This window comes from Ictidomys tridecemlineatus, chromosome 6 (genome assembly GCF_052094955.1).
Source record: "Ictidomys tridecemlineatus isolate mIctTri1 chromosome 6, mIctTri1.hap1, whole genome shotgun sequence".
In the NCBI taxonomy this organism is placed as follows: domain Eukaryota; kingdom Metazoa; phylum Chordata; class Mammalia; order Rodentia; family Sciuridae; genus Ictidomys; species Ictidomys tridecemlineatus.
The window spans coordinates 107,023,688-107,049,181 of NC_135482.1; the positions used below are offsets into that span (position 1 = coordinate 107,023,688).

At 49.7% G+C, this 25,494-nt stretch overlaps 1 protein-coding gene across 5 annotated transcripts in view; it reads right to left on the reverse strand.

Annotated features, from left to right (window-relative positions):
- The window catches only part of Tead4 (TEA domain transcription factor 4), a 69,536-nt gene that overhangs the window by 20,479 nt on the left and 23,563 nt on the right, over window positions 1-25,494 (reverse strand). For 3 of the 5 annotated variants that reach the window (XM_078015401.1, XM_021732196.3, XM_078015403.1), the window contains 6 exons: window positions 21,118-21,372; window positions 6,862-6,926; window positions 6,473-6,535; window positions 2,280-2,408; window positions 957-1,000; window positions 435-490 (listed from right to left, as the gene is read on the reverse strand). In XM_078015401.1, the coding sequence (XP_077871527.1) occupies window positions 435-490; window positions 957-1,000; window positions 2,280-2,408; window positions 6,473-6,535; window positions 6,862-6,926; window positions 21,118-21,372 (612 nt within the window). Of the gene's footprint in view, window positions 1-434; window positions 491-956; window positions 1,001-2,279; window positions 2,409-3,434; window positions 3,497-6,472; window positions 6,536-6,861; window positions 6,927-21,117; window positions 21,373-25,494 lie in introns of those variants that run through there. The other 2 variants (XM_040281099.2, XM_040281102.2) reach the window with 2 other exon arrangements.

Genomic DNA, 25,494 nt, shown 5'->3' on the forward strand with positions numbered 1-25,494 from the left:
AGGCAAGCGCGTGGGGCTGCAAATCGGCTCACTGAGGTTGAAACTCAACACATGGTAAAAATGGAGGGAGGAGGGAGTGGGTCAGGGGCAGTAAACTGAGGCTGCAGAGATGGCCTCTAGGGTGCATGGTCAACAGGATGGATTTTACCCGAGAGTCCAGGAAAGCCATTGGAGATCTGAGGCAGGGAGTGAAATACTCAAGTTGGATTTTTTTTTTTTTTTTTTTTTTAGTTTCTGGGCAAACACTCCACCACTAAGCTATAAGGGCAGGCAGGTGAGGCAGCTCCCTGGAGCAGAGGCACTGCCTTGGAACTTTGTGCAGCCAGGTAGCCCTGAGCACAGCTGGGGAGGAGGACAGCAGTACAGGCCTCCCAAGGAGGACAACAGCTTGGCACAGGGGTGAGGAGTACTCAGGGAATGCACTGCCAACTTACCTGGCAGAGGCAGTGGAGGCTGGACAGTATAGGTTTGTTGAGAGAAGGGTTTCACACTGTGGGAGAGAGGAGAAATCAGCGACCTCAAGCAGCGGCCAATGCCCTCTGGGTGGCAGGCCTGGTGACTGGCCATCAGTGAATCGTGGTGGCTTTGGTCTCCCATTCCCTCCAGTTAACTCCCTTGGCATGCATGTTGGGGCAACCCATCCTGTTCTCTCCTCCCTGGCCCACCAGAGAGCTGATTCTTAGGTTATTTCCTTTTGGATCCAAAGCCCTAGCCCCACCGACACCCTGGACAGACATGAGTTTCAGCAAGTGGTACCCCAGGGGGTCAGCATGAAAACAGAGCCATGTTGATGCCCAGGAGCAGGAGACTCAATCCCTAGGCTCAAGGCTATTCTGAAAGTCTGACCCCAGCCTGCAGCCCCACTCCTTCCAGGGGAGCCAGGCTCAGTCTCATGAGTCCTGTGTTCAGACTGGTTCAGGGAGCAACTAGTAGCAGAACAAGAAGGCCATACTCACTCATGGGATGTTCCAGCTTGGCCTGGCAAAGCTCCTTGCCAAAACTGAGGAGGCAAAAGGGGCAGGGTCAATTATATGCACACAGGGGCCCAAGGTGTGGGAGAGACAAAACTGGACCAAATGGGAGGAAGGAAAGCCAATGCCCTTGTCTAACAAGTAATGCCAACAGACTACAGCCGCATCCACAAAGTGTGTTTTCAGGTACATGAGTCTCTGGAAAGACTGTCAATAAGATACTCCATGGGAAAAAAAAAAAAAAAAAAAAACACCTACGTTTGCTAACACTGCACACTGAATTCCCTATAAAGATTCACAGTGCACATGAGCACTTTAGGCTCTGAAAAATCCTAGAATCAAAAAATCGAGGCCAGGCACAGTGGCGCGTGCCTGTAATCTCAGCAGCTCGAAAGACTGAGGCAGGAGGATCTAGAGAGGCTCTAAACAACTCAGCGAGACCTTGTCTTTAAATAAAATATAAAATAGGCTGGGGGTGTGGCTCAGCAGTTGAGTGCCCCCGAGGCTGGGGTGCAGCTCAGTGGTACAGACTGGGCTTAGCATGCATGAGGCCCTGGGTTCAATCCCTAGCACCAAAAAGGAATTGATTTAATTCCAAGTGTCCCAAACTTACTTGCCCACACAATCATCTTGTGTCACATCTATTTAACATGCTATTGGCCTACTGCTGTCTGGAACACACTCTGAAATACAATGGACAAGAAGCCCATGGACTACTATGGGGCCTGCCCCTTGTCCACAGGCCTAGGGCAGTGTGGCTGGTGCATCTAAGACCCATATGATCCCTACAGCCAAGACACAACTTGGGAAGGAGGAGTGTTTCTGGAACATTTTCTAAGTGTGGCCAACTTGACCATGGCTGAAAGGCTGGTCCTTAGGCTGAGAAATTGAAAATCTAAGCAAGGGTTTGTTTCTGGACAGCTCTCCACCTAGAAGTGGGTGGTGCTGGGATCCTGAGCAGGAGGAGTGGGGACAAGTAGTGGCCAGCTATGAGGACACACGGATGCTATGCTAAAGCCTCAGACTTCAGCTTCCTCATCTGTAAATTGGGCTGTCCCTTTCTCCTTGTTCAAGGTCTGCCATGTCACTGCTAAGGATCCCAAGAAGGTAGCTCCACCCACTGAGCCATGACTCGGGGTGGTCCTGTGCCCTGGCTTCCTCCTTCCCCGCTGGAGCTCCTGGGCGGATAGGACTCAAGTGAGAGTGGCTGCTGGACTGGCTGCTGCTCATATTTGTGTACAGAGAGGGGAGAGAGGAGAGAGGAGGACAAGGCTGGTCTGGCCTCTGGTTCTAGGCTGCCCCACTTACCCCTGAGACTGCTGGGTAGCCTGGGCCCCGGGCGAGGGCCATTTTATTGTGGAAAGCTGTGGCCGAGATGATCTGGGCGGACGACATGGCAGCCATGCTCTGCAGGGCCTTGTCCTTAGCTGCCTGATCCTGGGGGAGACATTGAAGGCAGTGCCTCAGTGAGGGGGGCACCTGTCAGGCCCAGGCAAGGTGGGTTCTGGCCTCGGGGTGACAGCACCTGTCCCACTGCCAGTGGCCAGAGCCTGGGAACCATATCTTAAGCCTGCAATGCCACTAACACATTTTATGACCGTGCATGCCACTGGGTTCTCTATGGATTCCCTCATCTGTCACAGCCTCCGCACACCACTTGTCCTGCTAATCCCATCAGAGCTCAGAGACTGTGGAAACCATGCCAGACTGTAGCTTTCTTCTTTCTTTCCTTCTTTCTCTCTTCTTTTTGGTAGTGCTGGGATCAAACCCAGGGCCTCGCACATGCTAGGCAAGTGCTCTACCACTGAGGTATATCCCCAGCCCTGCATTTCCATCTTAATAACCAAGAGAACATCTTAAAAACAGGGGTCTTGGGCTGGGGGTGCAGCTCGTGGTAGAGGCCTTGCCTAGTACACACAAGGTCCTTGGTTCCATCCATGGCACTGCAAAAGGAAAAAAAAAGAAACCAAGAGTATATAGGTCTCTTGTGCCTCGTCCACCACTGTACTCTGAACCTCAGCACCTGGATGCTGGTGGATGATGCCTAAGTAGCTGTTGGATTCCATGCTCTGCAGGGCCTTGTCCTTAGCTGCCTAAAGAGGGATCATCTTTGTCCATATGGACTGTGTGGAGGAGAGGACAATTTCTTAGGCCCTACTTGTCTCATCCTGCCCTTTGCACTATAGGCACTTAACTTTTCATATGTCAAAATGTAAAAAAATATCCCTGCCTGTCTCTGTGGACTCGGAGGGTCCAAAGAATGCGTTCAGCCTGCTCAGACCTGAATAAATAGGCACTTAGAAAAGCCTTTAATATCACACTAATAACAATAATCACCAAGTTGGGAGTGTAGCTCAGGGAGTAGAGGGTCCCTCTAACATATGAAAAACCCTGGGTTCAATCCCCAGCAGTACAAAAACAAATAAGTACACGATAAATAAATAATTTGGGGTAGAGGAGCACCTGCAATCCCAGGTTCTCGGGAAGCTGAGGCAGGAGAATCACAAGTTGGAGACCAGCCTGGACAACTTAGCAAGACCCTGTTTCAAAATAAAATTTTAAAGGGCTGGGATATAGCTCATTGTCAAGAGCACTTGCCTAGCATGCATGAGGCCCTGGGTTCAACCCTCAGTGGAAGGAAAGAAGGAAGAAAGAAAGGAAGGAAGGGAGGAAGAGAGAGAGGGAGGGGCAATAACAATGTTACATAAGCTCAGGTAATCTTCCCTCACTCTCCAGTCTTTAAAATTGATAAGACTTGGGCTGGGGTTGTAGTCCAGAGGTAGAGCACTTGCCTTGCAAGCATGAGGCACTGGGTTCGAGCCTCAGCACCGCATAAAAATAAATGAATAAAAATAAAGATATTAAAAAAAATGGTAAGACTTTCTCTCCTTCTTTTGTGCTGGGCGTGGAACCCGGAACCTTGTGCACGTTGCTAAGTACAGCACATACTTTGCCACTGAGCTCCACCCCAGCTATGATGAACTTGTGTGTGTGTGTGTGTGTGTGTGCATATGCACATGCTACTGGGTATTGAACCCATGGACTCATACATGCTAGTCAAGTGTTCTGTCACTGAGCTACAACCTCAGCCCTTGGGAAAAAATTCTTTTAAATTCCAAGATAGGGTCTCACTAAGTTGGCCAGGCCAGCCTTGAACTTGTAATCCTCCTGCCTCAGTCTCTTGCAAAGCTTGGATTAGAGGCACATGTAAACATGCCCAGCTTTATTCCTTATAAATTACCCAATCTCAGGTATTTTGTTATAGCCACAGAAAACTATCAGAGTCCAGACTGGCACAGAGTGGGCTTTGTCAACCAAGAGGACAGTGGCAGACATGTCAGGGCCTACAAGCACTCAGCAACACAATGGAAGACGTGGGAAACATGCTGAGTGCTGACATCATCTGTCACTCAGGCAAAGCAGTGAAGTAGATGATGTTTGAAAACAGAGGTTTGTCATTGGGCCCCTCCCCAATGTCTAGGGTCAAAACTTGGGCCTGGCTCTCGGAGACTGTCTCAAATAACCCCAGAGGCAGTAATAAGTAGAGGTGTGCCTCCTCCTAAGGAAAAGCCAGCCCGGGCCTCTTCCTCCCGGAGATATGAATGACCTGGCAGGCTACACCCCCCGCCAGACACACACACAGAGACCTCTGAGAAGAACAACTACATCATGAGGCCAGAGAGCTCGTGGCTCTATGCCAGCAGTCTTCGTCCCTTCCCGGATCCCCACTCTAAACAAATGACTGCGCCTCAGGAAACCATGTCCTCAGTGGGAGAGGCAGGAGTCAGGAAGAAGTAGAAAGGACATTATGGGGAATGACATCAGTGGCCAGGCAGCAGAGTAGGGTCATTGAATTTTGCAGCTGGAGGGAACCTCAGCTATCACCTTTCCACATGGCCCTGTCATTTTACAGATGAGGAAACTGAATGGCACTCAGGGAAGTTGTGTGACTTTCCCATGTACCTGTGGCCACAAAGGTAGAGATAGAGCTAGGACCAAACCTCACAGCCTGAAGATTTCTACCTGGCCTCGCTGTCCACCCCAGAGCTTAATAACTTGGGCCCCAGGACCCCCCTTAGAAGTAGGACAAAATCTTCATGCCCACCTCTCCAGCAAAACGCACATATAAATGAAACTGCGTATTTTAAGCGTTTTGTGGTTCCCTTTGGTGGCTGTCTGGCAGTCCACAGAAGGCTATCGTCAGCCCCAAGTTAGAATGTGTGGACAAGGATGTATGCAATTTCCTAAGTGTGGGTGGGACAGTAGCCCCAGGGGACTTAAACCTTCCCTGGGGTGCTCTAAACATAACACTGCAAAGTCTGTCCTCCACTGCGACCTGCTGGGGTCCCAGGGAGTCAGCGGCACACCAGAGAAGGGACATGAGGAGCAAGCAGGGCTCCAGGGCTGGGGGTGTTCCAGGGAGGGATCCACAGCTGCAGCCAAGCCAGCTGTCCCAGGGACAAAGGGACGAGGTGTTGGGTCACAGCTGTGGGGCGTGGGGGACAGCTGGGTTGATGGCACAAGGAATGGAACTGGGCGGGCAGTGGGCCGTGGCTTCCTCAGAGGCAGAAAGAGCTGCAGTTCCCACCCACTCAGTCTGGGGCACAAGTGTCAGGATCATGGGCTACTGGGGCCAGATGGGACGTTCAAGGTCATCTAGTCCAGTGCTGTTGAGGTTCTCAGTCAGGTACAAGAGGCTGCACAGAAGGAGGGGGTCTCTGGCCTGTTGATATTTCGTTTGGGGAAAATAATAAAAGGGACTTTTGTTGGTTTTTTTTTTAATTTATAAACTATTAATTTAATTCAATGGTCCAAATGTTAGAGCTTCCTTTCAAGAGGCCAAGCAGGCTTGGTTGTTAACAGCTCCATGACAGGGAGCTCACTCCCACAGAGTATTCACCAAAGGGTCTTTGGTTCCACAATCCAGGAGGCCTGACTTCCCGAGGGAAACCCTGCCAGCAGCTGGCCTTCCACAGAGCAGCCACCTGTCACAGAGGCCCTGCAAGGCGGGCTGATACAGGGAGGGGAAGAAACGCCTAGTCCCAGAAAGCAGGGAGCAGGAAGGAATTCCGCCAGCCCCTCCCCTCCCATAATAACACCAAACTCTGCCACCCCCACAGGCTGACTGATGGCCCTGAGAGGCCTGTGGGGGTCCCAAGAGGGCCAGTGGCTTGGGGAGTTCTTCAAGGAAGGGGACTAAAGGTTGATCCAACTGTGCTGAGCTAGGGGAGCTTCCTCTGAGCTAGGGGTTGGGCACAGCAGGAGGCAGCCTGTAGCTTCCTGGGACTAGAGACCAGCAACCACACAGGGCTCCAATGTCCAGCAGAGTGTGGTCACAGGACCCCAAAGCAAAGAAGCACACGAGCTCTGCACACAAGCAGCCAGCCCCTGAACCCACAGGGGAGACTTTCCTGCTGGAGAAAGAGCCCCAGTTTCTGAGAAGCTGACTCCACCTGAAACCAAAGCACCCCCCCTCCTCCCGCAGCTCCTGTCTGCCTTACCTTGAGCTTGGCCTGGATCTCTCGGGCTTTGCGACGAGCCAGCACCTGGATGTGACTGGAGACCTGTGGCAGGAAGAGAAGGCTCCTGTCCCTACCTCTCATACAGCCTGTGCTCCCAGACCCTGGGCCCTCAGCCACATCTGTGCATGGACTGACTGAATGACAGGATCTAGGGGTGGTGCTCAGTCCCGTGAATCCCCAGTTTGCCAACACTTTAAAAGTGTAGCGCCAGGGTTTTGACATCTTTTCTAATGTCCCCAAGAGAGGCTGCTGTTTCTTCCCAGGGGATGACAGGAAGACCCTCCCCCCCAGGGAAGCTGGACCATGTGTGTCACACCCGCCCCCCACTGCCCTGCCCCTGGGGTCCATGCCCGCCTCCCCCAGCCCACCTGCTTCCTGGTGCGGGTCTTCCCTGTCCGGAGCTTGATGTAACGGGCAATCAGCTCATTTCGACCTGCAGCAAGTGACAACAATCTCTTGGTGGGGAGGAGAGGACAGAAGGCAGAGAGGCAAGAAAGCAGGGGGACAAGAGGGGCCCTTCCCTGGAAGAGCCCTTTCCTTCCTGTCCACCTTGGGTGGGACTTGGGGTGAGAGACCACAGGGATCGCCCAGCAGCAAGAGGACACAAGGCCTCACTGGGTGGACTGGTGACCTGAGAAGAAAGAGGTCACAGCCCAAGGAGCCTCGCAGAGCCTCCCAACCCCCAGCCTTGTTCCCCATCCCATCCTGGCCTCCTCTTCATCTGGGTCCCCACAACAGGCTCAAGCCACCTCTGCCCCCACCTCCGTCCGGGGCTCCAGAGTAGTGCCTGACCCTTGGCCCTTTCCATCTGAGATTCCCATAGTTCCTACTGCCTCTGAAAATGAGCAGAACCTTCCAAGATGTCCTGTCTGTGACTAAGGAAGGTCCTGGGAGGCACACTACTGAGACTGAGTGTCCCCAGACAGCAGGCCTAGGTCCTTCACTCAAAGACCAGAAATCCCAGCCAGGGGCGTAGCTCAGTGGTGGAGCACTCCCCAGGTTCGTACAAAGCCCTGGGTTCCATCCCCAGCACAACAGGAGCAGGGTGAGGGCTGGGGGTGCACCTCAGTGGTAGAGGGCTTGCCTAGTATGCTCACTGCCCAAAACAAGGAAACAAACAAATCCAGCCAACCCCACCTCCAGCCCTGGTTCTGACTTAGGCCAGTCAACAGGCAGCACGGAACACTCCCAAGGCCTGGTGGCCTGGAGGTGACACTGTATCTGCAGGACCCTGGCCAACTACAGAAGCCCTCCAAGTCTTCTATTACCCTAAATGAGCTCATGAAGATGTTCCCCCAATGAGTTCCCCACCTAGTTATGGGGGGCATGTGCTCACACATGGTTTGAGTGCTTGCTAGAGGCAGAGGTGTGTTCAGAGGATGAGGATCTGTTCAGGCTGCTGGATGGTGGGGCCTCTCTGCTTTGGATCATGACCCACTGGGTAGGATTAGACCACACAGAAGAAGATGGTGAGGGAGAAGGAGGGCGAGAGGTCTGGGATTGGGGGATCTGTCCATTGCCTCCTAGCTCCAGCTCTGGGGCCAGAGGGCAGAGCTCCAGCCTGCCCTGTGCTGCTGAGGCTGGAGTGGCCCACGAGGAAGCTGCTGATAAAGGGGGACGTGAGCCGAGCGGGCTGTCTGCCACCTGGGTTGTAACCAGCGAGCCTGGCCAAGACCAAACTGGCCCCTCAGCTGACCTTTCCCCACTGCCAAGCCCGAATTAAGAGGCCACCCTCAAGAGGTCCTGTCTGCCAGAAAGACTTGCTGGCTAGGAGAACTGGCTTGTCTGTGTCCAAAGGAGAGAGGAGAGGCTCAGGCTCAGACTCAAGGAGACACTGCCCATGAGCTGCTCTGCACCTAAAACCATGAGTCCAGCAAGAGGTCTCTTCTCAAAGTTTTTCAGGGAAAGGAACCTCTGTCAGTCCAATGAATGTCCCACAGTTCTGCTCCATGTCTAACTAGAGGCACTCAGTCTGCAGCTATGAAATATAAGGTCTAATTATATATAATTACCACTGGGTTACTGAAAAAGGACCACCAGCCTGGAAGGTAGGAGCTTGGCTGGAGCCCACAACTCCAAGAAGGAACTGAGACCCTGACAGGTCAGCTCCCTCCGAGGACCTTCACCCAGCCTTCTCTTCTTTAAATCTAGTTTCTTTAAGTTTTTTCCCTCCAGGTTCAACCAACCAAATTTTTACAGACTTAGGAAACAGACCTTAACGCTGACCCAATGAGAACACTCTGTGGCTTTGCCTCCTTCTCTGTAAAATGAACATGTTCTTTGTCTAAATAAGCAGGCAAATCAGAGACCAGTCCAGAGGCAAAGAGAGGGCTTCTGCACACCCACAGGCTGACTGTAGCACTGCGGGATGAGGTGCTGAGGAGTGGGAGAGCCTCAGATGGGTGGTGGGAGAGCTGGAGAGATGGGGATGGCAGGGGGTACTTGGGAGAATATCTAGGGGACAGTTCTTGTGCTACTCCTCTGGCCCACACCTTGCACACAGTGAGCAGCTATCAATTATCTCTGCTAATTAGACTTTCAGTGCCTCAGAGGAAGAGCCCACACCCTCATTCAAGTCTGCATCTCCAACAACTGGCACATACTGAGTGCCTGAGTGAATAAATGACATGCGTTTGCCATGGCTCTCCCTTCAAACAGAACTGGGCTGCTGCTCATCCCCATAGCTACCATGGTCCAAGCTACCACGCTGTCTGCCTGGCCTGGACAATGAAAATCTCTCTCCACCTGGATTCCACACTCCCAGTCTGTTCTCAACACATTAGCTGCAGTGATTCAATTAAAATTCAAAAGCTGCCAGACTGGTGCATGCCTGTAACCCTGGTGGCTCACGGAGTGAGGCAGGAAGACTACAAGTTTAAAATCAGTCTCAGCAACTCAGTGTGGCCCGAAGTAGCTTAGCAAGACTCTGTCTCAAAATAAATATAAGGGTTGGGTTGTAGTTAGTTCAGTGGCAGAGTGCTTGCCTCACACATGTGAGGCACTGGGTTCGATCCTCACCACTACATAAAATAAAATATTATTGTGTCCATCTACAACTAAAAATTAAATATAAAAAATAAATAAAATAAAATATAAAAAAGAGTTGGGGATGGGACTCTGTGATTAAGCACCCCTGGGTTTAATCCCTGGTACCACCCCCCCCAGCAAAATGTTTTTTTAACCACACCCCCCAAACAGCTCCCTGGCTTCCATCTCCCTCTGATTAAAAGTGGCCAAGACCTACCAGGTGCAGTAGTGTGCACCTGCAGTCCCAGCTACTAGGGAGGCTGCAGCAGAAAGAGTGTGGGCCCCGAAGCTGGAGGCCAGCTGGGCAAGATGTAAAAAAAAAAAAAAAAAGCAGTAAAAGTGTGAAAGTCCTTGTGACGGCCTGAAAGCCCCTTCAGGATTTGTCCCCCCTCTGTGCAGGTCAGGCATCTCTCTAATGCCATCCGCCCCACCGTCCTGACCTGCTGTTCTGGGAACTTGTGAGGCCTTTGCACTTCCTGTTCCTCCTTCAGGGGAATATTCAAAGAGACCAATACAGCTCACCATCTTCAAGTCTCTGCTAGGGTCTGCCACAGCCTCGTGTCTCAAATGCCACCAGATGCCGTGTCTCAGGAGGTCTTCCCTGATCATGTCACTGAGTGCCCAATCACCCTCCTACTTCACCCTAGCACTTCCTATTGTCTGCACTTTCCTCTGCAGCGCATTTTGAGGGTGGGGCGATTGAACCCAGGGGCACGCTACCACTGAGCCACCTCCCTAGCTCTTTTTTATTTTGCAACAGGGCCTAAGTTGCTTGGGGTCTTGCTAAGTCATGAGATTGGCCTCAAACTTGTGATCGTCCTGTTTCAGCCTCCCAAACTGCTGGGATTACAGGTGTGCACCACCACAACTGGCTTTGAGTTTTTCTATACACGAACAAATCTAGAATTTTCAGGGCCCAAGGCATTCAAAAATTAGGAGGCTCTCTTTGAAAAAAAAAAAAGAATGAGAAGTACAAATTGATTAAAAACTCTTAGTTGGGGATGCACTGGCCCAGCCATATGTAAGGCCCTGGGTTGGGTCCTCAGCACCACAAACAAACAAACAAACAAAAAAACCCCACATCTGGGAGCGATGGCTGTGTTCACTATCATGATGGCGGTAAGGCTTCACAGGTACACATCTAACAAAACTAAAATTCAGTTTAGGGACATGGAAGGGGCTCATACAAGTAGGAACTCCTGCAGCATAAGCCTCGTGCTCTTCATGGTAAACCCGCCCCCTCCCTACAGCAGGTAGCAACTATACCTATGTGCCATGCAAGTCAACTGAAACCAGGGGCTGGGGATATAGCTCAGTTGGTAGCTTGCCTGGCATGCACAAGACCCTGGGTTCAATCCCTAGCAACACACACACACACACACACACACACACACACACACACACAAACACAAAGGTGGAGAAAAGAAATACAATTAATTAAGGGGAAAAAGAAAGAAAAGAAAAGAAAGAAAGAAAAGAAAAGAAAGAAAGAGAGAAAACTGAAACCAGAAAGTCCCATCCCGACCACCCACCAATACATCTCTGACTGCCCAGCTGACTCTTGGCAAGGCCACTTGCTTATGGCCCTACCTGGCGCAAAGAGGAAGCTCAGTTAATGCCGTGCCTTTCACAGACCAGGCAGGCCTGACCCCTAAGGCAAGGGGGCTTGTTCCTCGGCACACAGAAGCAGACCTGGGAGGTCCTACCTGCCACTGGCCAAGACCCTCATTCCAGGCAACATGGGACACTCAGCCTTGTGGGCCAGGAGCCTATCCCTGCCCTGCAGTTCTGGAGGACTCTCCTGCCAGAAAGACCATCTTAGCCCTAGGCAAGAGGCCAGCTGTGGGTTTGAGCCAAACCCAAGGGGTTTACACTGTCTCTGAATTTTTTTCTCACTATATTTATGGGGGTACAAAGTGATTATATGTCTAAAATGTGGAATGACTAAATCAACCTAATCATCATTTCAAATCTCATTTTTCATGGTGAAAACATTTGAAATTTATTCTCGTGGTACTGGGGATGTAGCTCAATGGCAGACTCCTGTGCAAGGCCCTGGATGTGATCTTCAGTAAAGGAAAGGAGAGAAGCAAGGGATTTTGAAAAATGTTCTTTTTTTGTGGTACTGAGGATTGAGCCTCAAGGTCTTTCACTACTGAGCTACACCCCCAGCCCATTTAACATTTTATTTTTAGATAAGGTCTTGCTAAATTGCCAAGGTTAGCCTCAAACTTGCAATCCTCCTGCCTCAGCCTCCAAGTCTCTGGGATTACAGGTGTGGGCCACCACACCCAGCTTATAATACACTATTATTAACTAGTCATCCTACTGTGCAATAGACTCAGTAGGTCTGAGTCTATTGCACAGTAGGATGACTAGTTAATAATAATGTATTATATACCTAATTAAATATATATAATACATCATTATATAACTAATCTAATTATCTTTGTGTTCTTTGACAATATCTCCTGTTCTTGGTTCTCCCCGCCCCCCGCCCCCGTGAGTCTTGTTGTTGTAGATTCCACATCTAAGGAGGATCATGTGGCACCTGTCCTATGCCTACTCATTCCACTAGCTTTGTGTCCTCTAGTTTGTCTCTTCCCCTCGTTGTCTCTGGAGCTTCAGTCCCCTCTCTCCCTTATGGCTCATCTCAGACCACCATGTCATCCTGCCTCCTTCCATTGGTCAGGGCTAATGCCAGCAGCTGCCAATGCCCAGGGTAGATGCTGACTGTCTGTGGGTGTGCTGAGCCAAGAGGAGCCACACAGCTTCCTTCCCGCCACCAAGGGCCATCCCACTGCCTGCAGGCCACCTGCCATCCAATCCAGGTTTACACTTAAGAAGAACTGCTGTAACATTACCATAACGAACGCCTACCCCGAGCCAGATACTGCACACCTCATTGGTACAAATATCTACACAATACAGATGTGTATATGGTCACAGTTTTGTTTGCATACCCCTTCAGTCCTCACACCTGTCCTGTGAGGCTGGTACTAGTGTTTCTATGCTACAGGTAAGGAAACTGAATTTCCTTAACGACTTGTTTGCACCTGTAATCCCAGCAACTGGGGAGGCTGAGGCAAGAGGACTGCAAGTTCAAGACCAGCCTCAGCAACTCAATGAGGCCCTCAGCAAATGAATAAGACCCTGTCTCAAAATAAAATCTACAAATAAAGGGCTGGGGATATAGCTCAGCATCCCTGGATTCAACCCCAGGACCAAAAATAAACAACAACAAAGAAAAGGGCTGGGGACGTAGCTCAGTGGCAGGGAACTTGCCTAGCAGACACAGGCCCTGGGTTCCAACCTCAGTACTGGGGTTGGGGGCGGGGACTTTTTAAGGTCACAGGCCAGCAAGTTTCTGAGATTCTAAGATTCAAATCCATGCAGTCTGGTGACAGAATATATATTGGCATAGTGCTGTAGATCAAACACAGGACCTCATGCATGCTAGATAAACACTCTATCAACTGAGCCACATCCTCAGCCTCCAGAGCCTATTTCTTAATTGTCACACACATTAATTCTATTGAACATGGGACTGGATTCCATCTCTTAGAATTAGGGGCTACATTAGATGATCCCAGAGGTCCTGTGTAACCTGAAGAAGAAGAAGAAACCAAAGCCCAAAGAGAAATGGTTTATTCACAGCCACATGGCACCATGAGACCCTGTGTCTTCTAAGGCTGTCCCCAGTGCCTTGTGACTATTATTACACAATTGATGCTCTTTCCGTGGAGGCCTCCCTGGCTCCAAGTGAGTTTCTTCTAAAATGGGCCATTCTTGCTCCCCACCTCTAGGGGGACCTCCAGATTCACTGGGTCTCTGCATGGAGTTGGTCCAAGGTCCCCTGCTTCCCCCTGGGACCTGGAGGGAGAACAGGTGTGAGAATCTGCCCTAGTTTTCACTTTCTTATGGACAGTGGTACCCAGAGCTGGCAGAAGCTCTGGATGATGCAGACACTGGAAAGCCACAGAGTCAGGGGCAGGGGGGAAAGAGGAGGGAGTGTGGGCCCAGAGGGAGACCCCCGTAGTACAGCAGAGCCAGGAAGAGGAGCCATGGCAGTAAGAAACTTGTAGGAAATCCAGCCGAGTCTGTGGGAGAAGAAGAGACCTCTGTGCTTGTCCCCTCTGCCACTTACTGCCTTCTCCCCTTCAGGGGTTGAGATCACAGGCAAGGGAAGCACAAGGCTGGCCTGGACCCTGGGGGAGGGCAGCTGGGCATTGCAATGTGGCAGGTGGCCTTGGCCAACCCAAAAGAGGGTCTGGGTGGAGCTGGAAACAACGCCCCCACCAGACAGTGGGCCCATCTGTCAGGGGACATGTGTCCAACGGCCCCCAGTGCACATAGCTCAGATCCAAGGCCCCACCCCACTAGGGGTGAGGGCTGCCCATGGAGGAAGGGGAGCAGTGGCTGGCACAGGCTGAGAGTGGAACAGTCCCAGTGCTCACAGAGAATCACCACTGCTGTCTGCTAAGCCCACACCCTGCCTCACACATGCCCTAGCAGTCAGGGCAATCCTTTCCTCAGACACATCTTCCCACTAAAACTGTTACTCCACTGGCAAAACCCTGCCTAAGATAGGTCACTTGTGCATCTCATTCCCCATATGCCGATTCCCCTCTGTCCACACCAGCCTTCCCTCAAAGCCATAAGCATTAGCTGGCATCTACGGCCATACCACCCTGAACGTGCCCGATCTCGTCTGATCTTGGAAGCATTAGATGGCACCAGGCAAGCAGCACCTACCACTTAGCAGGCTAGTAGTCATGTGGTTTTGTTCATGTTGTTCATAAGGTCCTGGGGTTTTTTGGTGTTTTGTTTTCTGTTTATCTTTTCTTTTCTTTCTTCCCTTCTTTCTTTTAATTAGTACTGGGGATTGGACCTAGGGATGCTCTACCACTGAGCCACATCTCCAGACCTTTTTATTTTTTTTAGACAGAGTCTTGCCAAGGATCTCTCTATAAATTGCCAAAGCTGGTTTTAAACTTGGCAGTCCTCCTGCCTCAGCCTCCCAAGTTGCTGGGATTACAGGCCCCACACCTGCCCATAGGGTCCTGTTATAATGAATGCTGCTGTTCAGACCCCCATTATAATTAATGTTATTGGCTTCCAAAATGCAAAAGGGCATGAGCCTTCCTAACCAGGGGACATAAATACCTGTATGGACCTTCTGTTCACCAGAGGCCTCTCAGGGAAGTGAGCCATTTCTCCAAGCCCTCTGTCCCCTCCCGAGGTTGGGCCTAGGGAGAAGAGGCTGGGCCTCAGCTCCACATCTGCCCTAGACCCAATGGCCCTGGGGAGCCTCTCTGTCCAGGGATTAACTGGGGCTAGAGGACGAGGTTGTTTGTGGAGGAGCAGCTCTGACTGTAGTCTCAGAAGGCAGTGACTGGCCTTACATCTGAGTTGTTGCCACCATTGTTCCTGGAGAGATCTGAGGCTTCTGGTGAAATCCTAGCCAGCCTTCAAGGCCATGGCCCCAGGTAGCCTGCCCTGATCTCTACGTAAGTGGGCATACCTACTCCTCCTGCCTCCACGCAGGTAGATGGGCCTGTACCTTCCTCCTGGCCTTGGCTAAAGCTGTGTGAGTCCTCATCATAGCCCTCCTGAAACTGTGAGTCCCATGAGAGCAGAGAACATGATCCACTCAGCTCCACACTCCCTGCTGTGCATCTTTGGTACCTGCGATGCGCTCTCATCACCATGGCAATACTAAAAAGCAGTGTCTTATTCCAGTAAGCACGTGGAAAGATGCTCAACATTGCCGATCGTTGGGCAATTCCAATGAAAACCAAGAGATACCACTTTACATCCACAAAGATGGCTGCGATCAGAAACGAGGAAAAGAGTAAGTGTTGGTAAAGATGTGGGGAATCCAGAACCCTTGAGGACCGCTGGTAGGAAGATAAAACAGTGCAGCCACTATGAAAAACAGCCAGCGGTTCTTCAAAGTTAAACATAGCTGGGTGTGTGGGCACATGCTGTGATCCCAGATAGTAAGTAGTCAGGAGGCTGAGGCAGGAGGACTGCAAGTTCAAGACCAGTCTGGGTAACTTAGCAAGACTTCTTTTGAAATTAAAAAAAAAAAAGTGAAAAATTAAAAAATGAGGGTGTAGCTCAGTGTCAGGGCATGTTTGATCAGCATGGAGAGGCCCTGGGTTTCAGCCCCAGCACCAAAAAAAAAAAAAAAGAAAAAGAAAAAGAAAAAAGTCAAATGATTCCATCTTCATGAGATACTTAAAATAGGCAGATTCATAGAGACAGAAAGTAAAAAATAGATGTTATCAGGGGCAGGGAGCCAGGGAGAATAGAGCATGTGCCTAGCATGAGTAGGGCCCTGGGTTCATCTCCAGCACCACCAAAAAGAAAGAAAAAAAGTGAATGTACTTAATGCCATTGAACACAAATAACTAACTTTATGTAATGTCTATTTTCCCACCATTAAAAAACCCTCCCCACAAAGCTAGCAGTGTCATTATCCCCACTTTACAAATGGGTAAAGGGAAGCTCAGAAAGGTAAAATAACTTGCATAAGATCACACCAGACACAGGGCAGGCAGACAGTCAGGGTGGCGGGCCATAAGTGAAGCATGGGAGGAGCTGGAAACCCACAGGGGGACAAAGCAAAGGGCAAGAATCCAAGCAGGGGTGAAGCTTCCTGACCTCCCTCTCATCCCCTTAAAGAGCCCTAAATTGATTGTAGCCCTGACTGCCAGTGTCCATTTCCAGTTCTGCCTCTTATTACTCTGGGTCTCATCCATGCAATTAGGGGTCCCTTCCCCTGGGATAGTCTGTCATGATAGCGCTTTGTTCAGATCCTCCACTTGGGTCCCCCAAAGCTACTATGCAAAGTCCTGCCTGGGGGCCAGTGTTACATACACTCTCCCTTTGCCCTAGAGCTGTCACACCTCTCCAGCCGGCTCAGGCGCCACTTCCTTCCAGAAAACTAAGATAACCCAGCCCTCCAGTTTCCTGGTTACCTACCACCTAAGTGCCTGCCTGAGTGGTTCACTTCCCAGAGACATTTCTCCTGTCTTTCACAGTAAACCCTGCAATCATAGAGAAGAAACTGCCAAGCCCTCAGCCCCTCCAGGCAGATGTTTCAAAAGAACTGAATGACAGCTGGCACAGTGGCTCACGCCTGTAATCCCAGCAGCTCAGGAGGCTGAGACAGGAGGATCATGAATTCAAAGCCAGCCACAGCAACTTAGCAAGGCACTAAGCAACTCAGTAGGACTTTTATTTCCAAATAAATATATTAAAAAAGGGATGAGGAGGCTCTCTGGTTAAATGCTCCTGGGTTCCATCATTGGTACCAAAAAACAAAAAAAAGAACTGAATGACTGATAACGGGACAGGAAGCCTGAGACACAGAAGAGGAGAAGCAGAAAAAGAAAGAGTGACAAAGAAGTGGGGATACAAAAGCCACCTCCAGGAAGATGAAGGCATGGGGGCAACCCTAACAACTCAGAGTTGGTTCGGACCCTCCAGAAATGGCGGGTGACCACCCAAGGCCATCACCAAGCTGTGGGCAGACAGAGGGCAATGGGGAAATGCAGGCAGCTGGGGAAAAAGTTGCTCTGCCTTCTTCTTTTCTCCACCCCCTACACACAGGGGCCAGCAGAGAGCCTGGCCAAAGGAGGTCAGAGTGACCAGCATTAGCAGTGCCAGGGCGAGGGTTACACAGTGACGGGGCAAAAATGAAGGCAGCTGTGAGCGGGAGGCTGGCACCCCAGGCCGGGGAGCAAGCCCAAGAGAGGTGAGAGGTGCTCAAGAAGGACGGGGCGGGGGCAGGGCCAACGAGCGTGGGAGACTGGGCTCAGAAATAACAGGTGTTAATCCGTGGTGTGGCTTTGCATGTCATCTGCATGTCTGCCTGGCCCTGGCAAGTGGGTGCTGCTCTGGCCTGGGCTGGGAGCAGGCCTAATCCCTGTCCTCAAAGAGCTGAGGCCAGGTCCCCAGGTCTACAATCCTGCTCTCAGCATGCCATCCTGCCTGCCTGCCTGCCTGAGGCCCACCAGGTGCCCCTCTGGGTTAGCCCTCTGGAGAGGCAAAAAGTGGTAGGAGTATAAAGATAGGGCTCTTGGTGATGCTGGTAGCTGACTGGAGGCTCAGGATGTGGCTGGGGAACGCATGATGGACAGAGCCACTCCCCTGAGGGAAGATCAGAGGATGGGAGCAGAATGGCCAGGAGTGAAGTCTGAGTCAGCTGGGCAGCGTGACTTTCCTGCTCCACCTCCTGAGGGGCCCAGCCCACACACTGGGATGAGCTCAGAACTATCTATACCTCCCAGCTGCACTGGCCGGCCCTGCAGAGTGGCCCTCCATTACCTCTCCTGGTTCCATCTTGGCTGGGCCCCCAGGGCTGGTAAGAAGAGATGCAGCTAAGCCAGTATCTCTACTCACACAGGCCAGGTGAGTCATCAGACACGGTGCACAGCCTCTGGTCCCCCTGCCCAGAGCCTGACCCACCTGAGCCAGGGCCAAGCCGAGGCGGGGCAGGGAGGGGAGCAGAGAGGCCATTCAGGGTGAGGCTGGAGCACGAGCTGGGGGGCAGGAGCGCTGGCTGCAAGCCTTACTCTCAGTCCACCATCAGAGGGCCTCGGGAAACTCTTGGCTTCCCCGCGCAACCACTTCTGAATCTGCAAGCAGAGGTCCAAGAGATAAAGGATACCCAGGACCACCGGGAGTTCCTGAGTCTTATTAAGAGGCACCAGTTCTCGGCCACTCTCCCCTCCCTTCTTTGAGGCCCTCTGTGTGGTCCCCATCCTGCAGACCTCCTGTCTATCGGCACAGAAAAAGGACAGACCCATAGGGGGACACCATCATGGCCAGAAAGTTGACCCAACACCATCTTCATGCCGCTTCCCTACTCAATGGTTTTGCTCTTACCAAAGAGAATTTCAACCCTAGGCCTGCCAGGAATCTACAGTGTGCCCTCCCCCAAGCCTGGCAAGCACAATGGTCTGGTGACTCCAGATAAAGTCTCTTAACCCCAATATACATATATGTGAAGTATTATGACAACTAAATTGAACTGAGCATCTACCCAAATGTGCGTTGGCAGGTGAATGGATAAACAAAATATGATATATACATACACACAAAGGAATCTTGGCCTTAAAAAGGAAAGAAACTGGGCATAGTAGTATGCCTATAACTCAGCTCCTCAAGAGGCTGAGGCAGGGGGATGGTAAATTTGAGGCCAACTTGGGCAACTCAGTGAGACCCCGTCTCAAAATAAAACAAATATAGAGCTCAGTGTCAAAGTACTTGCCCAGCATGCATGAGGCCTTGGGTTCAAACCCAAGTACTGCTCCCTCCAAAAAAATAATTCCCACAGGAAATTATTATGATCCATGTTATAACACAAGTAAGCCTTGAAAACATTGTGTTAAGTAGTCGGTCACAAAAGGACCATCGTTACACGTGTCCATTATATGAGGTCCCTAGAACAGTCAAATGCATACAAAGTAGAATGGTAGTTGCCAGGCGCTGGGGTTCGACACAAGAATGAGGAATTATTATTCAAGGAAGAAAGAGTTTCAGTTTAGCATAATGAAAATTTTCTGGCAATAGATGGTGGTAATGGTTGTAACAAAAGTCTAAGTGAAGGGCTGGGGCTGTAGCTCATGGTAGAGCGCTTGCCTAGCATTGTGAGGCACTGGGTTCGATTCTCAGCACCGTACACAAATAAATAAAATAAAGGTCCATCTAAAAATAAAAAAATATAATATTACACACACACACACACACACACACACACACACACATATTATATATTTTCAGTCTGAGTGGCTGAGTATGGTGTCACACCCCTGTAATCCCAGTGGTTCAAGAGGCTGAGGCAGGAAGATCATAAGTTCAAAGCCAGCTTCAGCAACTTGGTAAAGCCATAAGCAACTTAGTAAGACCCTGTCTCAAAATAAAAAATAAAAAGGGTTGATGTGGCTCAGTGGTTGAGTGTCCCTGGTTCAATCCCTGGTACCAAAACCAACAATGAAATAAACCCAAAAGTCTAGCCAATATGGTGGTGCACACCTGAAATCCCAGTGGCTCAGGAGGATGAGGCAGGAGGATCCTAAGTTCCAAGGAAGCTTCAGCAACCTAGCAGGGCCCTCAGCAATTTAGCGAGACCCTGTCTCAAAGTAAAAAATATAAAAAGGGCTGCAGGTGTGACTCAGAGGTTAAGCACCCCTGGGTTTAGTTCTCAGTACTAAAAAAAAAAAAAAGTTTGAGTGTACTGAACACCACTAAATTGTAAATTTAAAGATTCTAATAGGTAAAATGGTCAATTTTGTATTATACACATTTTACCACCAAAAAAAAAAAAAACAAAGACAGGAAGCAGTTTAAGGCCCTGGACCACAGTGGCACTGAAACTAATTTTTAGTATACTGGTTCTATTATGCCCTGGCACCTCCACAGGGCCTTCCCAGGCACCAGGAGCACTCTCAGGTCATGCCCTCCACTGAGTACCCTCTGCACACTTGTGTAGCAGACCATCTGTCCTTCTGAAGCACACAGACAGACCCTGTAAAGTGTCCTGGCTCTCCGACCAGGCACCAAGAAGCTGTCCAGCTGAACAACTGGCCTTCCCCAGCACACCACTTGGCCTCTCACCTGCACACTTAGCTCATGATGAACAGTCATCCCCTTCTCCAAAGAGCCCAGTGTCCCAGGGGCTGCTCCCTCACCAGCTAACAGGAGATACCCCAGGTAAAGCACACCTGGCACCCCACAGGTGCTCCATAGGCATCAGCTGGGTCTTCCAGGAAACTCCCCTTGGGGCACAGAAGGTCAGAGCAGGGGCAGTGTAGGGGGAGCAACCCAGAAGTAACAGAGATTCTGGGAATCCGGCAATTTGCCAAGCAAGGAGAGAGCAGTTTTAACCAGTGTCTGAGGAGTAGACCTGGGGTCTAACTCCAAAGGACCTTGCTCTCCCAACCAGCAAGAGAGAAGGAATCATTCTGGCCTCATAAGAAAGTTTATAGGTGAAGGTTGTATGTGAAGGGACTGAGCCCGACTATTCCCCATGCCAGAAGCAAGCTAGATTTGAATTTAGTCAACTGAACAGTATTGAATAGTGTCCCCCCAAAATTTACGTTCACCCAGAACTTTGGTACCTGACTCGATTTGGTTTTTTTGTTGTTGTTATGTCTTGCTTTGCAGTGCTGGGATGGAGCCCAGGGCCTCGTGTGAGTGGGACAAGTGCTCTACCACCGAGCTGTGCCCTCAACCCAGTCCCCCACTGACGCCAAGGTGGGTAGCCTAGAGATCGACATTCGCCCGGGGGATGCCTCACAGGATTTCCTTTTTCTCTGCCAAGATGTTCCACCCAACCAAAGAAACCTTTCCCAAGGTTTCCACTATTACAGCATCTCACCTCCAGGGCCCCACCCTCAAGACCACTCCCAGGCTTCTCTGAAGCCCCCACTCTTGGGGAACCCAGGAGAGAAGAAAGTAGAAGCCCTAAGAGGTCATTCAGAGGGAACCCCAAAGTATTGTGTCCATCCCCCCTGCTTTGGCTCTATTTCCAGGATTGGACCAAGAGTCCAGGGGCCGGCTGCCCACCCCAGGAGGCTCCTTACCGTACATCTTGCCCTCATCTGACAGGATGATTTTGCGCCGACCGCAGGGTGGGTAGATGGCCAGAGCTTCCTGGAAGCTCTGCTCAATGTCGGGGCTCCACACGCCCTCTGCATCGTTGTCGATGGGCTTGTCCAGTGCCTGACTGCCTCCAGAGACGCTGCTCCCCTCAGGGGAGTTAGGAGAGCTCCACTCGTTGGAGGTAATGGTGCCGGCGTTGCCCTCCAAGGCTCCGCTTGGAGGAGCGCCCGCTGGACCTGTTGGGGCAGGAACCATGGTCCAGGTGAAAAGGGGAAGAACCCTGTGGACCACGGGACACCAGACAGCCCAGGGACGACTCCAGCCCCCAGTTATTTAGGAGGCAAAGTAAAAGGTCTGTAAGAGTCAGAAGAGCAGGAGTCTCAGAGGTCATTTCCCCTCTGCAGACCCCAGCTCCCCACCTGTCAGATGAGCGTGACCTCTTATCATGGCTGAGTGCCCAGGCTGAGAAGTAGGAGACAAGGACCAAATGCCAGGGTCTGACATTAAATCAATCTGGGAGAAAGGGTGCAAAATACTGTGCAAAACTGTATTTTGGTTCCTAAAAAAATTCAAGCTCAGTGATGGAGCACTCACCTAGCATGGGTGAGGCCCTGCGTTCATCCCCACACCATACACAAAAACAAACCAACTGTGTGATCCCGCAATTCCACTTCTCAGTATATATCCAAAATACCTGAATGCAGGGTCTCAAAGAGATATTTTCATGTTTGTAGTAACATAATTCACAATAGCCAAAAGACAGAAAAAGTCCAAATGTTCACCCCTGGATGAATGGATACACAAAACGCATATTTGCAGAATGGAATATTATCCAAATTTAAAAATAAAAAAAATTCTAGCTGGGCATAGTACCATACACCTATAATCCCTTGGGAGACTGAGGCAGGAGGATTATAAGTTCAAAGCCAGCGTTAGCAATTTAAGGACACCTGTTTCAACATAAAAAATCATATAAAAATGGCTAGGGATATAGTTCAGTGGTAGAGCACTCTTGGGTTCAATACACCCATACAGGGGAAAGAAAAAAAAAAGAAAATTCTGTTCCAACATAGATGAACCTTGAGGATAATGTGCCAAGTGAAATAAGTCAGTCACCAAGAAAACAAAACTGTATGGTTCTGGACTGGGGCTGTAGCTCAGTGGCAGAGTGCTAGCCTAGCACATGTGAGGCACTGGGTTGATCCTTAACACAGCATAAAAAGCAACAAAATAAAGGCATTCTGTCCATATACAACTACAAAAATTAAAAAACCTGTATGGTTCTACTTATATGAGAAATAGAAAGTAGAATGTAGTAGCCTGGGACTGGTAGGAAGGAGAAATTGAGCTGTTATTCAATAGAGGTTCAGTTTCGCTAGAAGAAAAGGTTTTGGATACCTGTTGTACAATATCGTGAATATACTTCACACTACTGAATTGTACAGTTAAAAAATAGTTAAGAGGGTGGACCGGTGGTACGGCTCAGTGGTAGAGTGCACGCCTAGTGTGCAGGAGGCCCTGTACTGCACCTCAGCACTGCATAAAAGAATTCCAGAAAAAGAGCAACATTTTAAAAGATAAGTTTAAAAACAAGTTTTCCAGGATTAACGAAAGACATGACTCTTCCAACTCAGGAACCATACTGAGTCTTAACCAGGATACATGTAAATAAACATAGGGACACTATGGAATACCAAACCCAAAGAGAAGACCTTAAAAGCACCCGAGCTGCAAAGGAGAGATTTTCTACAAAGAAAGCATCTCCCCTCCTTCCCGGCCCTGAGCTGGGGACCCAACCCAAAGACCTCCAGCAAGCTAAGCAGGTGCTCTGCTGCAGAGCCACACACCTATAATCCCAGCAGTTCAGGAGGCTCAGGCAGGAGGACTGAGTTCAAAGCCAGCCTCAGCAACTTAGCGAAGCACTGAGCAATGCAGTGAGACCCGTCTCTAAATAAAATATAAAAACAGGCTGGGGATGTGGCTCAGTAGTTAAGCACCCCTGGGTTCAATTCCAAGTATGGGGTGGGGTGATGGGGGTGGGATATGAAGAAACACTAGAAATACTTCCTTTAAGGTTAACAAGATCAAGAATGCAGCCAGGTATGGTGGTGCACTATGTCTGTAATCCCAGTGGCTCAGGAGGCTGAGGCAGGAGGACTGTGACTTCAAAGCCAGCCTTAGCAATGGCAAGAGGCTTAGCAACTACTGAGACCCTGTCTCTAAATGAAATACAAAATAGGGCTGGGGCGCAGTGGTTGAGTGATCCTGAGTTCAATCCCCAGTACAAAAAAAAAAAAAGAGAAAACATAATTTAAAAAAAATTGTTCCACTTAGAAAACAAAGCCACAAGGTATCCAGTGATATAACAAAAGGTGAGACCTTTTACAGAGAAAAAAAATTATCTAAATAAATAAAGGGAAGAAACTGTGTTCATGGATGGAAAACAATATAATAAATAAAGATGCTAAACTCCTCAAAAAACCATAAATTCAATGAAATTGTAATAAAATCCCCACAATTTTTCCACAAAATGTAACATTCTCACGGTATATGGAAGAGCTGTTGAGATGATTCTCCGGTTGTCTGTCACCGGCTCACTCTCTCTTTCTTCCCCTGGGCTTTCTATTTGGCAAGACTCATTCCTTAAATATCATCCCTGGGGTTCTGGCCTGACCACTCCTTTTTAACTTTACACAGACTCCCTGGGGGATGTCCATCTAGGGCTTCCACTTCTCCTGTACTTGTTTTTGGTTTGGGTTTCTAAGATGGGGTCTCGCTGTGTTGCTCAAGCTGGCCCTAAACTCCTGGGCTCAAGAGATCTTTCTGCCTCAGCCACCCAAGTTGCTGGGGCTGAGGTCTAAGCACCATGCCCAACACAACCATGCATTTCTGATTACCAAATCTGCCTATCTTGCCTGGAGGGTGTAGGCCTATGTAGCAACTGCTCACCAAGCATCTCTAATCAGATTATCCCCAAAGCTCCTCAAGCTCACTATGTTCAAAAACCAGATTTTCAGCTTTCCCCTGAATTCTCTTCATGCGCCTCTCCTCTGTCTCAAGAGATGAACCACAACCCACCCAAAAAGGCCTGAAATCTAGAAGCCTATTTGGATCTTCTTTCCCATATCCATTTATCCATGACGGCATCCTGTCTTTCTGTGTCTTAATTTACCTACTTCTCTATGCAACAGCCCAAATGCAAGCTTCCATCAATGCACACCTGGTTGCCTACAGCAAACCCCTTCAGACTACATCATCTTTCCACCGCAGTCACAGCAGTCATCACGTGATTCATCCACTTACTAAATTCTTTTGGTGGCTTTTCTAAGATAACCACACACCTCTTGATGGGATTTTCCCCCCTTTTTTAATGCAGCTGTATTAATAATTATTATTATTTTAAATATCTTCTACAATTACTCTTGCAAATCAGATGGCAGACCATGTTAGGACTACTTTGAAAAAAGTCTTTCCTAAGACATACTTTACAAATTACATTCGGCAATAGAATAACTGCAAGAGCAGGAGCACCCTTCATCAGATGATAATTGCTCTCCCACCAAACCTTCCACCCACCTGTTGGACACTGTACTCCCTCTGCACCCATTTAAAAGCCCCAAACTCCACCATCCAAGTCACCCCTAACATGCTCAACAATTCTTCACTTTTGCCCCGTTTTTGTGATGGGTGCTAGGGATGAAACACACTAGGCAAGTGCTCTAGAGCTACATCCCCAGCTCTTTTTTAAAAAATTATTTTGAGACAGGGTCTCACTAAATTACCCAGGTTGAGAAACTTGGGATTCCTGCTTTGGCCTATGGAGTAGCTGGGACTGCAGGCAAGCACCACTACACCTGGCTGTTCTTTTTCTATTCCTGATGGGTGTGCTGCCTGTGACTTTCCTCCCCATTCCTCTTCACCTAACCAACTGCTTCTCATCCTTAAGTTCCAGCCAAAGCACTACAGAGTCAGAGGACCCCAGCCCCATGGATTAGGTGCCCTCTCCAAACTTTCAACAGCCCCATCTTCCAGACATGAGTTCCCACCTCCCAGTAATTATTGGTCTCCTTTTCACCATATTTTAACACCAGGACAGGGATCAGTCTTCATCCCACTAAGTCCTTGGCACACCACATGGTGCTGGTGAGTAAAGAATGAACAAATGAATGGATGTTTGCTAAGGGCTCTTTGTAGAATGATTTATCTGCAGGGAGAAGGATCCACTCTGCTTAGTTTAAGAAACAAAAATTTCTCACTGGATGCAGTAGCACAGCCTACAACCCCTGTGGCTTAGGAGGCTGAGACAGGAGGATCGCAAGTTCAAAGTCAGCCTCAGCAATTGTGACATGCTAAGTAAT